This window comes from Falco cherrug, chromosome 11 (genome assembly GCF_023634085.1).
Source record: "Falco cherrug isolate bFalChe1 chromosome 11, bFalChe1.pri, whole genome shotgun sequence".
Classification (NCBI taxonomy): Eukaryota; Metazoa; Chordata; class Aves; order Falconiformes; family Falconidae; genus Falco; species Falco cherrug.
Genome location: NC_073707.1, coordinates 22,841,937 through 22,856,432, shown reverse-complemented (window position 1 = coordinate 22,856,432; position 14,496 = coordinate 22,841,937). Strand labels below are relative to the sequence as shown.

Here is a 14,496-nt window from a genome sequence, read left to right as displayed (position 1 = left end):
CCCATGATCCTGGCTGGCATGGCTCCGCTCCCACGCTTGCCAGAAACACAGGTCACAGCCATACATCCCTAAATCAAAAGCCGCCAACATGCTGCAGCTACTTTGTCACATGCTGGACCACTCACAGCTAAAAGCAAGGTTTCCAAGCGGAATTGCTATTGGCCTTAGTGCTTAAACAAAATATCTCCACTCCCGTCCCCAGAGTTCCCTCGAACAATGGCACAAAACACCCGCTGGAGCCTGGGGAGAGGAGGGTCTGTGGTAGAAAAAAAGTGGCTGCTGATTTTTGAGATATACACCACACAATTAGAAACACTGCATCTATAAACATCCTTAACAAATCCCAACAGGTCTGGGGGGTTACTTTTTTCTTTTCTTTGCTGTCCATTGTGTGCTGCCGCCTTTAAAAACCTCAAAAACAAACACTCTTCCCTTGTTGATTTTATGCTTTGGCACTGAACTGCACGCTTCCCTATTAGCTTGGTGGTGCTGGAGGTACCAACTCTGCTCATCCATGCCTCTGGGGCTGCGATAGTTGGGATGGGACCATGTACCATGTGCTAACTGCCCATCCACAGGTGGAAAGGATTCTCCAAGAAATTATCTCCCTTCTTGTTTAAACACTGAGATTTCTCAACTTAGAAAGGGGTAGGTGCTGTTTGCAGATGTCCCTCTTCCTCATCGGGCCTGTTCTTGTCAGTGTTTCAGAGCAGATCTAATTACCGGCTGTTCCATCCATTGACAGTTTCATATACTCTCCTTTTTTAGGTTAACCTTCAATAACTGGCAAGAAGCAGAACTATATGGGTGGAGGTAACAGGCTATGGATTTATGACATGCTGGTATTCAGGCAAAGTAACCCAGCACGAACACAGAAATATCCTAAACTGTGCTGCTGCTGTCAATTTGATAATGAGAAAGTGAATTGAAATAAAAACATCTTGGGTGCCAATTCACTACAGCAGCTAGTAAAAATAGGCAGAATACCTAGAAACTGAGGACTCTGTGCTCCAAATACATCCAAAGCTTGAATATCATATGGTACTTCATAAAAACAGAGCGTGTGGCTGCACTGGGGCTACAGTACCACAGCTGAAAGGCCACTCAGTGAACCCATGCATGAGCTTTAGCAGAGAGAATGGGGTGCTGTGTGTCTCTAGCTGAGCAGAGGTGAGGGCTGCCCTCTTCAGTGCTCTGCAGCCTTTGGATGCTTGCCCCCAGCCCATGTCACCTCAGCACAAAACAGTGCGTGGTCTGAGTTGCAAACACCCCAGGGCAAAGCCTGGGTGAGTACTGCCAGAGCCCACAGTACCCAAGAGCTGGCCTTTTAGCCAAATAAAAACAGCTTTTAAATGCTGCAGAGAAAAGGGTGCTGCAGGGCCTCGTGCATTTCAAAGGATCTAGACTTTTCAGGAGCTGTTCCCAGTTTCAGGTCAAGCCTGAAGCCTGCTTTAATCTACTTTTAAGTGGTACAAGCAGTTGGAATCTCTCTGCCAGAAGGCGAGGCAGTCTCCTTTCAACGCACCTTCCCCTATCTGCTGCATGCAATCTTCTGAAGGACTTACTTGTTGCTGTCCCGGTACTGATAGATATAACAGCCTTGAGGCATCCCACTCTCCTGGTCCAAGGTAAACGAGAGCTTCAGCTGCAGAGAGGAGAGGGGGTAGGGGAGAATGAAAAGAGAAACAGAAAAAATAAAAGCAACATTTTAGGCTCTCAGTCATCACAGCAACTTCAAGTGAGGCTTGTGGGAGAAAGCTTAACTCACCGAGACTGACACGCAAACACCGTGGCCTGGAACATACCGCGGGGTTCCAAACCTCAGGGAAAAGTCACATGCGTTGCAGAAACCTCTTGCTTTTTCCACCCTCTGTTACTATAAAGTGTTCGTGGTTCTTCTGAAATGCATGGGTCATAACAGTTCACCCCTCCAAACCCACCCACACACACCACCCTTCACCAAAGCAATTGCGGTTCCCCTCAGACACTAAAGAAATGAGTCTTCTCCATCGGTAGCTGTAGTTCCCACGAGTCTTTCTCTGAAAACTTTCCCAGCTCCATCTCGTTCCTCCAGTGCATTAGAACAGAGAAGAAACCACAGAGGGAAAGGTGACAGATTTTTCCTTCTGTGCAGAGTTATTAAAGAGCTGTTAGAAGGGTTTGCAGTTTGGATCCGTGTCCGGCAGGAGGCTATGATGTGACCTGGAAGCTGCTTTCTTTGCAGCTCCAAGAAGGCATTCGGCAAGGGTTTTCAGATTTCAAACACGGCTCATTTTATTTAAGGGGGAAAAATTAATCCTCTTTCAACAAGCAACAGAATGGTTCCACGGGAGACTTTTTTGTTGAAAACGTCTCCAGTGATTTTATAAGCTGAACTGCCTAGAAAACAGCACGGGGCTGAGCCTGCATGTGTGAGCAGCCCCTCATTCCCCAGAGGAAAGCTGGCCCCCAGACCAGTGTCCCACCAGCTCCTGCAGCCATGAGGTGCAGCCCCGGGGCTCTGCAAAAGGGCTGCAGACCCTGACCAGGAGCCAGGAGGCTGGGTGAGAGGGGCAGCATCCTTTGGAGGAAGCAGCTCTGGCCTTCAGGCTCTGAGCGATTTGGCTTTTTTGGGGTCACGGAGATTACTAACAGCAGGGCTGCCACCACTGATGGATCATGCAAAACTCTTCAAACAGTCTGGGAACACCATCACAGGGCTAAAAGTTGAAGGAGGTTTTTTTATGATAAGCCCTACCTTTTTATAAAGGGAAAGGAGGAGAGAGCGGTGTTGAGCCACTCCATTTGATCACAGACTCCTCTCCTCTGGGCTCCAAGGAAATTGCTAACTCAAATTAACAGCTTATTCAGGAATGAACACAGAATTAAAACATCTTTCTCCCGTAGGCTGTTAAGAAACCCCATGTGCTGAATCATTAGATGGTGCACTCATTTTCCCTTCCCTAAAGAGCAGCAAAGTCATATGCTGTGCTCTCACTGACCCAAATAAAACCGCATACCATGAAATCATCAAAAAATTCACCATCTTGGATACCAAGTTAAGAACTGAGTACCAGACTGAGGCCAAATCCATCTGATCTCCCATGACTTTTATGTCCCTAACTGTGTTAAGCCATTCTGAAACACAGGCTCCTGCAGCAGCGTGTAACACATGTATCCATGCTTTGCATGTCTCCATAGTACACGTATCACAATTCATACCGCTGTCCAGATGGCAACTTCTTACGTTCTCCACAACTCTCCCTTCCTGCAAGTTCTGATCTTACTACAGCTTAGCAGATCACTCAGGTCTGTTTTGGAGACTGGTGTCCAAGGCAGGACTAGCAGGGCCAGCTGGGGATGCTTCTTCTGACTGAGATCCATGAAGCCGAGCATGAAACTTCTCCAGATGCTACTAAAATGGCACGTGGCAGCTACCCCATGCGAGCAGGAGGGTCAGCAAGGAAGAAGTGACATCCCCAGGGAAGACAAGCAATCACCCTGCTGGTCATATGTAGCCCATAACCAGAGTACTCCCAAGTGAGCTGCCCTGGTTTGGGGAAATGAAGAAGGAACTAGGAACTGCCCAAAGTCATTTTTCTGGGCCAGGTTTTCCAAAGCTTTCCTGCTGGAATATCAGGAAGCATCTCTGAGGTGAAATGGATAGAAATTATCTCAGGCACAGCTCCACCTGGTCCTGTGCTTTGAGGAACAGGCACTGCACTGCAGAATTGCTAGAGAAGAAACAATAGAAAGTGCAAATTGGGCAAAAGTGTGGCTTTGGCCACTTTCAGCAATAATTCTGATCAGGACAAACTAGGACTGCCTAAGCCTCTTGTTGGCAGCTCTCAGCTAAGTGGGCTTTGGGCTTGCAGTAACAGAGCATCTCTGGTTACACCTCACCTGGGCTCTGAGCTCCCAGCACCACTCGGGCTGGAGCCAGCTCTGTGCGAGGAGACAAGGCCACAGGAAAGGAAGGAAGGAAAAGGGCTGGGAAGGAAAACAGCCTTGTTTGGACAGACTGCTGGGGAAAGCTGTGGGGTAATCAGGTATGGGAGGGTGACCTTTGACTATCTGGGGGAATGGGGTCCCACGGAATCTGCCTACCCAAAAAGGAAAGATCGCAGTTCCCAAAGATAACGGTTTTCAGCTTTCTGTTATTTCAACCCTTCTTTCTCTGCTCACTGTATTCCAGACAAATAAAACACACCCTGCGTGGCTGGCTTAGCTGCCTCTGCTACCCACCAGTGCCAGCAAGGCCTGCATAACAGGGACTGTACACAGCTTGACCATCTGGGGCAATACTGTCAGGCCAGAGGATGCTGCTGTCACCCACAGTGACAAGAGGACCCCACTCGGAGAAATGTCAGGGTCAGGCTGCCATCACATGGAGACACGTGTACCTAAAGGTCTGTCCCAGCAAACATAGCTCAAGGCAGCCGTGCTGTCACTGATGCGCAAAACCCTGCACTTCTGCAGATCTGTCCTGCCGATGCACAGTCATGGCCAGCCAGGATGGGGAAGAGAGGACCTGTGATCGACACCCACCTAGGCCACGAGTCCTTACAGACCTCGAGTGAACAGCCAAGCTCTGGCTGTGTGGCCACCAGCAACACTCTGGCAACCTTTGCTCATTTGGTAGCATTTAGTCTCTGCAGGGAGCATGAAGCCCCCATGCAAAACCCATCACAAGGTGGAAAGAAAGTGGGTAAGGCAGGTAGAGGAGGACTAACCGAGCGCTGTCAGGAGGTATGCTGGGATGCAGAGACTGTAAGCTTCCTACCAAGCTTGAAAAGATTGTCCACACCCACTCAGTATCATGTAGTTGGGTCCTCTCTGCTGTTGGAGCCACAGGAGTGCTCCACTGACCACCTCCAGACACATGCTCACTTCTGCATGGCCATGCTCAGCTGCAAAGGCACTTACACTCCCCAGTGTGTCAGTGCTTTGGGAGGTCTGCTCCACAGATTTCTCCTCTCATGCTAAAGCTAATCTTCTGCCACAGATCTCCAAGAATAAAACTCAAGTGTCCTTTCCCAGCTTTCCGCACACCCTACACTGCTGCTTCTCTCTGGTCCCACCTTCTCCAGCAGCCGCCCTTTCCTTTTGCCTTCATTCACTAAGCACAAAACCTCTGGCTACTTCTGAATTAAAGGAGGTTGCAGGGCAAGGCTGGGGGAAGGAGAGATGTCAGGAGCTGATCGACTATTTATCAACTGTCCTATCTGACTTCTGCTACAGCAATGTCACGAGACATCCAGAGCCTCCCAGGTAGACGAAGCCCTACAAAACAAGCAGGCTTTTGCAATCCTCCCTCTGGCACAGCTTTAACTCTTAACCAATTTGACAGCATTGCTCCAACACCGCGTGCCGCTTTGAAGCTCCTTTCTGTGTGTCAGTGCTTCTTGTCAGGACACAAAGGTTTGCTGTAAACCCAGCAAACAAACTAATACCAAGACAAAGGAAAGGGCACTACTCAAAATACCAGGTTTTATACCTGGAGGGGCAATGGGGGACTGAGGTTTCTTAGAGAAATGCAAGTGCAGGGTGACTCCATCACAAGGAAGGCTCATCACATCAAGGGATCTTCACCATTAAATATATGAGATCATTTCATTTTACAAGACACTGCTGGGCTTCACTGGGAGAGGAGGGGGAAAGGAAATTTCCCAGCACCTTACTGCAGTGTGATTTGGCTTGCACTGCCCCCTTCGGTTGCTTAGCCCTGGAGCTCACACGCTAATAAAGATCCCTTTCCACTTCAATAGCTTTGCACATAAAGAAATGTTCGGCATGGTGTGTGTGTGAACTCGATGGGAAAGGGAGCTGGAATGCAGCCATGCTGAGAACAGAGTGCTGCCTACCAGGCGAGCCCCATCAATAATTGAGATGTCAGAGGCACAGGGAGGTGTGTGAATAAGAGCTGTCAAAAGGAGTAATTGGGATCTGTGTGGATACAGTGATGGATAGGCTCGCTCACCACCAGACACAATTGCAATACACCCAAACAGAAGAGGAGCAGAGTGCTGAAATTCAAAGGGGCTGGGGCAGGCTGTTTGATGGGCAGGATGTTGCTGCCTCCGTGGAGGGGAGTATCCACCTAAAGTACCAAACGGGTGTGGGCACACTATCCCATGACTGGTCAATAGAGCAAGAGAATGTACTCACAGCACGTGGCTGATCCTTGGTAATGTTTGTTGGCACATACTGCAGGCTCGAGGTGAAGGTAATGCCACGTCCCTGAGGAAAGTCATCCGGGTGAAAGTCATCTCCTGCCCACAATCATCACTGGGCACTGAGAGCTGCGTGTGCATAACGCCTGTTTGTGCAATGGCTCCACTCTTTGGATTAGTAACATCCTCCTGCTCTCTATTCCTAAATCCTTGAATCCAGCAGAGGCTGCAGTTGGCCGACAGTGGGATTGCTGCTTCTTCCTCCATCCATCAGACACCAACATGCTGCTTCTAAACCCAAGGGTTCCCACACACATCCCTGGCAGTGGTGAGCTGACACCAACCCAGCACACAGACATGGACAGACACAAAACACCAGGAAAAGCAAAAGGGCTCAGGGCAGCTGCCCTCCAGCGCACTGACAGCTCTGTGCTGCCTGACTCCTACAGGGACGTTGTTGGGGAAGCTGCCTGCATCTTGGGGCTTTGTCCACCAAGGCCAGAAAGAGGATTTCCAGAAAGCAGGAGCAGTGCTTAATGCTGTCATGGGCCTCCAGGCTTGCCTGGACTTCAGTGCAGCCAGCAGCCATCCTCATTTAAAGAAAGTTTTAAACCTGCATCAATTAGGTCATGCAATAAAGCCTGGTAGCTCCAACAAGGAGAGAGCATGAGGAGCAATCTTCTGGCTGCTGAAACACTGCCAGTACCTACATTGCCTTGACTAGGAAAAATCTGCATGCCCCTTGAGCTTGGATCCCCCCGTTCCCAGCCTTGGCTCCAAGCAGTAAGCCTCTGTCACTAGATAAAACATTTTCCCTATGCATGCACTGTATCAGAGAGGTATTATCGGTTTGGCTGAATAACCAGGTCAAAGATTTCAGATGTCCCAATTCTGGGGCAATGTAAGGGCATGCCTCGGCCAGCCTTGGTTGTAACTGTTCAAGGTAATTCAACCAGTGTGGTGGGGTATTCAAGCAGAAAGAGTTCACCCAGGGCAAGGAGGAGAGGCAGAACATGAGCCTCCAAGGCAAAAAAACAGGGGAGTAGACCTAAAGATTACACTGAGAACAGCTTCCTGAAAGGCAGGGGTTCTTTTCTACCTTTGGCACTCATTCCATTTTAACCCTACCTGCATGCAAGTCCAAAAAAGCTGGTATCAGCTCCCTCTTGCAGTAAAGGCTCCCCTCTCTCCAGCAAGCTCTAGAAAGCTTTTTAAGAATAAACTTAGTCATCAAGCAGGTTTTTATGCCCTGCCCAAACTTTGGTTTTGACCTGAAAAAAAATAGCCCTGAAGTCCTGACACTCACTTTTAAAACCACAAAAAACGAGCCATGCTCCAGTAACGTAATCACAGAGTTTTCTGGCACCTCATCCCTTAAAAATACATCCATCTGCCTCCACGCAGGCCATCAAACTCAATCTTGTTCACAATGGATTTCCCAATTCCTGCGTGCTGGAAGGACTGCAGCGGTGCTGGCTGTGCCGGCTGGATAGCCCGTACAGAAGCGCAGGCTGCAAACCTCACAGCTGTGTTTTCACTTAAAGAAGCTGCTCCTGAGACCAAAGCACTTCTTCCACAAGCTTTGCTATTTGTGCTGCAGTTCAAAATTGCTCGAGAAAGACCCTGGGTAAAGGCTGAAGAACATGTGGTAAGGACAAGATGGGGGTAATAAAGGAGAGACCAAAAGTCCTACAATGGAAGAGGAACGCAAAGAAACTTACCGCCAGCTCACCTAGTTACCTCTCACATGGGGTTGGGGTGGCCCTTCCCTTTTGGCTTTGCAGACAGTGAATGTTTGGTCAATCTCAGCAGCTGGTTATGGGACTGCTGTTGCTACTGGTTGGAAGTCCTGAACTCGTCCTAAACTAGTCCCATCTCACCCACTGCCTCCTCAGTGAGACCCCTTCTCCCCATCCCTAAATGCACATTTTCCAGGTGAAGGTTTAAATTCTCTAGGAGGCTCCTGTAGCCATCCCTGCTGCCCTGTGTCCTCAGCACGACCGATCCCCAGCAGACGGACAAAAGCAGAGAGGTAAAATCAGCTGCCCTTTATAAGCCTGTTCCTTGGGGAAAGGGTGCTCACAAGGGGACACCACTGGCAGCTGCTCCTCTCCCCTCTTCCTGCTGCACTGTCACCACTCCTGAGACATCTTGACCCCCAAACTGAAATGCAGAGCAGGTACAGGAAGGAATCAGCAAGGAACATGCTGGGCACATTCCACAGCCAGCCAACCTACACGTCTGGAGCTCCTGGGTGTGAGAAGATGGTGTTGTGTTTGACAGAAACTCCTTGCCAACCTTACCCCCTTTCACAGGACAGAAGAACAACTGTGTGTAAATGGGCAACAGAACAAAGGGTGACTTATTTTTGGGGGTGAGCCCTCCTCTCCATTCCTACTTTACTTTCCAGTTTTGAGGTCTCCTGTGCAGAAGGGTTCTCTCTTACTTGCAACAATACAACACATCACCTTGAGTTTTACTCATTCTGCGCTACCCAGAACGCACACAACTCTCTAATCTCTCTTCCTTCTCAGGACATTAGCCAGCAAACTACCTCTGTTAACAGACTACAAGATCTATACATGTGGTTAAAGGACAATGTCAACCCAAACCCTAGTTCAGACTAGGAAAAGGAGCTGAAACTCATCTGAGGTATTACTCCAGCCTGACTCCCTCTGCTCATTTCCATTTTACAATCTCATAGTTTAGTCAGATGTTATTCCTCTCCTCTGCTGCTATCTGCATTATACAATTGCATAAAATACATGCAAAGCCAGTGAACGCCTGACATGGGAAGATGCAAGATAGCAGACTGCTTTTCCCCCTTCTTAAACTAATCTCCCAGGACAGAGGTTCCCAGCCTGAGACCCAAAGCCACAATAAGCTATTACTAAATTATCCCACCGTCTGCAGCAGGTCTTGCTCTCCAAACATCTCCTCTGGGACGCAGCAAGGACCCTGGGGTCTTCCCATCACAGGAGTGAAGTCACCAACGCATGTTCCCCAGCACACACAAGGGCTGCTCTGCTGCTGCCTAGTGGCCTCCAAAACTTTCTCTGCTACAGGTGGTCGGGCAGTACAGCAAAAACAGAAAGAAGCCTGCTTGGATCCTTTGCAAAGACATGCAGATGCTGTCATCAAAATGGCAAGCTGGCATCATAATCTTGGCTTTAATTTCACATCTGCAAGTCAAAGCTGAAGAGCCTTTCTGGAAAGACAGGGCAGGAGACAACTTTCACCACTTGGCAAAAATATAAACTGCAAATGAGTTTATTTTTAAGCATTCACACTTGCCTGCATTGGAGGTTTCAAACACAATCCACAAAGAAATGGATCCAGATTTATTTAGAAAGAAGTGAATACTTCCATTCACTTTGTAATTTATAAGCTGGATGAGTTCATTCTCTAGATGCATGATTAGGAAACCACAGGACTAAAATACAGATGATAAAATTGCAAAGGGTTTACATTGGTTGATTAAAAATACCTTCTTCAGAAGCTAACAAACTGTGACACTGCACTGCATGCTCTAGACCACTCGAGAACTGTCAATGAAGCTAAAAGTATTTTCTACACATACATCAATTTTAAAATACAAGCAAAACATCACTAGGAAATGCCACATAAAAAACTGTGACACCAACAAGATACATGCCAAATCTCAATGCCTGGTTGTTTTCTGTTACTCTGGGCCTGTCTCCCCGCCTCTTTTTAAAGCACTCCCAGGTCCTGCACTTCTCCCAGCCCCATCGGTGCTCTGACAAAAGAAAAATTCACTGATTTCATCTTATGCAATAACAGAGCCTTCACAAGCTGGGCTTGACCAACCTCAATAGAGATGAGAGGTTTTGGGCTGCAGAAAATTCTTGCGTTTTGAAGACTGATGAGGACTACAGCCTTTACAGGATGCAGGGGAACAGTGAGGTCCTGCCCAGTCCCAATGGCCCCTTCTTCACCTGGGGCATATGGAAATTCACTTGGGAAAGCAGGAATTTGGGACGATCAAGGCTCTAGTAAGAGGCTAGATTGCTATCAGGAATTTGAACCAACCCCAGAGACACCTAGGGAGGCAGGACTGACCCCTCTCAAAGCAATTAAGAGTTGCTGGCAAGTTTCCCTGTCCATGAAAGAAGTTGATGGCTGGAGGGCAGTACCTGGACATCACTTATCAGAGAGTTAAAATTCTCCAGGAGAGACCAGAGACCAACAGCCAGAGGCCAAGGGAGCAGCACAGGGACCTGTAACTGGTATGAATAGGAACAGGCAAGACCAGGGTCTGCTGCATGGGAAGAGAGATGGGAAATGCAGTCGCTAACACTGCGCTGCCAAAGCCCACAGGCACCAGCAGCCAGTGCAGAGCCTGGGGAAGGGGAGCAAGATACCAGCAGCACCTGCCACCGACACCAACAGAGATCCTGGGCCTCACAATCCCTGGCTTGTTGGAAAGCCAGGGGCTTTCAACAGGGGCTGGCAGAGAAGCAAATATTATATCCACTGCTCTGAAAATCCTGGAGCAAATAGACAAACCAAGCGAGTTAAAGTAACCATGAAAGAAAGGAAATATTTCTCACTATTAACAAGGAGAGAAACTTCAAGCGGACAGCTGACGTAAAATTTCCCCTAAGCTGACAAGTGTCAGCAGCCAAACAGACGGGCATTTCTGCACAGCCACGGCACCTGCAGCCTGCCGGTCAGTCGTACCCAGGACCCCAGGGAGTCTGCAACACCAACACTGGCTTTGTCACAGACTGGGTGGTATGGAAGTCCAAGTATACACCACCTTGATCTGATGAAGAAAAGCAAAGCCTCATCAGAAAGAGATCCCTAAAGCATTTCTGTTCCAAAACGGTTTGTGAGAGCCTGAAAGACTTAAGAAAAGCAGTTAGCGTGTTCCATATTTGCTTTAGGTGAAAAATGACACAACCAAGTGGAAACCCTCTCTAAACTTGCTGCTTGTTATGTCATTATTAGAGGGTACTACAGGTAACTTATCCCCAACAGGTCATTATCCCCAAGTGCTGTTATTTCAGACAGCTGACAGTCATGTCTGAAAGCAGGTCTCAACTTACTGACCCTAGGTTTAAGCAGCCTGAAGTTTAGCTTCACGCTTGGCCCTGCTATTTTGTGAGAGCCTGCGGTCAGTAGAAAACAGTGTTGCAGAAGTCGGCGACTCCCAAAGAGAAACCCAGCCGCTGATGGATGCACAGCTCTGCTAAGGAACACGGCACCACCGGGCAAACACGGCGCACGCCTTGCAGGCGGTTTCTTTAATGGAAGACAGGACAAGAAGACCAGCAATAGAAAATCTTCGTTTGATGAAAAGCAAGAGGACAAACAGCCCTTCACAAAGCACTGGATGGTTTCTGAGAGCTGCCCCAGCCTCACGCCGCTGACAAAGCACAAGGCAGTGGTTACCTGAAGGAGGATGGGACACCACGCAGTCTTCAAATGGCTCAAGTCACAGGGAAAGGCAAGGTAAGAGCTGTGGGTACAGACATGTCTGTGCATGTGGCAGGAGGAACAATTTCAGTGTCTTTTACCACAATTGCCCACAGCACAACTTCCCACCCCACACCCCAAGAGCCTCGAAGGCATTTTACAGATCAGCCTATTTTGCGTCTTCCCTATGACTATTTTGTGTCTTCCCGTAACGTGCCCAGTCTCTGTCACTGCTGTTGGGAGAATACGAGGAGCCAAGGGCAGATCAAACACAGCAAATCCTATTTTCTTAAGTTTGTTAATGCTAACTGCTTCCCCTGCTAAGCCACTAATGGAGCTGTGAGAATCCAGGAGCACAGATTAATTCGGAGCCCAGGTACTGCCTCATGCCTGGAGGGATTTCCGTAGAGTTGCACTAGAAGACAGATGAAAGCTCGTAATACCCTCCATACAAGAGATAAACCCATTAAAATATGAACAGCCCCTGTGCAGACATGATAAGAGCTCTGCCAGGTAACAAGAGAGACCACAACAGTATTTCTAGGTTTAGTTATATCTGTAAGCCATTACACTCGATCAGAATACCCTGATCACACCACACTCAGTTTGATAGCCATGCCATTCTCCCCCGCCTTTTGGGGTGCTGCTGTGAAATACGTGGCAGTCCCAAAGTCCAGCCCAGCCCTAGCACTGCTGACTCAAGCTTTGCTCATTCTCTGGGGATGACCCTGCAGGCAGCAGGCAGCTGTGCTGTGTCCTTGGCCAAACCTTCTCCCAAGACACTGTTAGCAGCACAGGATGGGAAGGCATCTCCTGCCACAGACACTCAGGCCACTGCCTTCGGCAGAGCATCTTTTCCGCACACCGCGTGCCATAGAACATCACCCAGCATCCCACCACGGCAGTGCCAGCTCCCTCCTCCCTGGGCATAGGTGGGCTGCGTGCCGTGACCTCCTGCTCTCCCATTACTTAACCACATCTCACGGCATGTCTAAGCATGGTTGCTTGGTGCATGAGCAGCAGGAGATTCAAAGCTTTCCAAGGACATCCCTGCCCATTCCCATGAATAGCTAGAGCTGCTGCTGTTAGCACAACCACCAGGCTCCCTTGGGAAGGGGCTGGCTGTGGCTCAGTTGAATTCCTCTGGCAGTGACCTGCCCCCCGCTCACACTTTCCTAGGGACCGCTAGGCTCTTCTGTCACAGGGAAAGAAGGAAGCAGGAGCAGACGGGGGCCAGACGACTTGTCCCAGCATGCCCAGAGCCCGCTGGCAGCAGGACAGGCACCCTGCCCTCCAGCTAACCCACGGCCAGCCATCTTCTTCTGGCTCCAACACAGCCGCACTTCAGCAGGGAAGCAATTTCTGCACATAGACACTTCAGAAAGGGCTCTGGCAGGGTTCACTCTGAAAAGGTGCGGTGTAAAATGTAAAGTATTTTTGTAAGGCCAAGTTGATGTCAGAGCCCGCGATGGTGCAGTCGATTCCCAGTCTGGAGTGCAGGGGGTAAGATCAGTGATCTTCTTCCAGCATTAATGCACAGCAGGCTGTTTATAACCCTCTATTCCTCATTGCTATTTAACATATGTAAGGGGCTCGACATGGTTGATGTTCAGTAGTTGTGGTTTCCAAGCAGTACTGCATTTCCTCAAAATGAAGATACATAATATTTTAAAACTATTTTTAAAACTAGTCACTAATCTGCAACCTTTTACGTCATTCCTCCTTCCTTCTATCAAACCCAAACCATAACACACAGTCACAGAAGATCATCAGCGAGTTCACATGCAAGAACTCAGCGGCAAGAAACTCGTGTGTGTGCACACACACACACAGAGGGAAACTCAAAACTGCAATTCAGTTAAATTGGTACAAGCTATGTTTAAGGTTTCAAAGGCATCCGGGATGTAGTCCACTGTTTAGAGTTGTGGGTACCAGTACGCCGTATGTGCAGAAGGAGAATCTAAGTGCTGAATCAAAGCATGAGGTATTTATTTAAGAATCTGCCTCAGCAAATGTAAAGAAATTTAAAAGTTTCCTGCCCCTGAGAGTTCAGCATTCTAGCAACCTGATTGTGTTATCATCCGAAAATCTCATCACTACCTTCCCTTGCCAGGACTGACCCCGCCCACTCCTAAAGCAAGTCACAACACAACTGAACCTCTGATTGCCATTTTGAACGTACCCCTCCACACAGCACAGTCAGCTGGGGCAGGGAAGTCCTAAAAAAAAAAAATCTTTAGAAACTGGCCTTAAAAGACAGTCTGTAAAGCACCACTCCCTAGAAATGTCTGGCTTCTGCAGAGCATGGCAGCTTCTGCAAAACTCTCAGTTTTTTGCAGTAGTTTTGTGTAAATCAGACTTTTCAGTTTCCCACCTCAATAGACTTGGGACTTTGTTGGGTTAATTTTGTCGGGTCAGTCCTGGAACTGGAGCTGTCCATACCAAAGCGGTAAGTTTTAAAGGCAGAAACCAACACCATATTTTACAGAGACAGTCAAGTTCTTAAAATCAGTTAGTTATTCCAACAACATTAGAAGGAGACACACCATTTTCTCAGTCATTTTTCCATTTGTAGTATTTTGTTTTGTTTTTGGTTTGTTTTTTTTTTTTTTTTTTTAAACCCATGAGCCTAATCCTTCATTTCTCTATGGAAAAGCTGGAAGAAAAAGATCACAAGGACAAAGTATCAGCCTTCTAGAGCATCCACTGCCTTCGTTCACCCTTTGGAGAGGTTGCTGGGTTTGTTGCTGAGATTATGTTTTTTAAACATACTCTGAAAGTAAATAAATAAATGAAAGTATCTCCACGCATCAGTATTCGCTTGTGAAGGAGACCCAGACAATGCACGGGAGGCTAGAAAGGAGCCAGTAAATTCTGAGGATGTAGAACAGGAGAGGGGATTAAG

General features: G+C 48.2%; 1 protein-coding gene across 2 annotated transcripts in view; it reads right to left on the bottom strand.

The window, feature by feature from the left end:
• Positions 1-14,496, bottom strand: part of DIS3L2 (DIS3 like 3'-5' exoribonuclease 2) — a 195,498-nt gene that overhangs the window by 41,677 nt on the left and 139,325 nt on the right. For both annotated transcript variants that reach the window (XM_055723535.1, XM_055723536.1), the window contains one exon: positions 1,566-1,645. In XM_055723535.1, the coding sequence (XP_055579510.1) occupies positions 1,566-1,645 (80 nt within the window). The remainder of the gene's footprint in view (positions 1-1,565; positions 1,646-14,496) is intronic.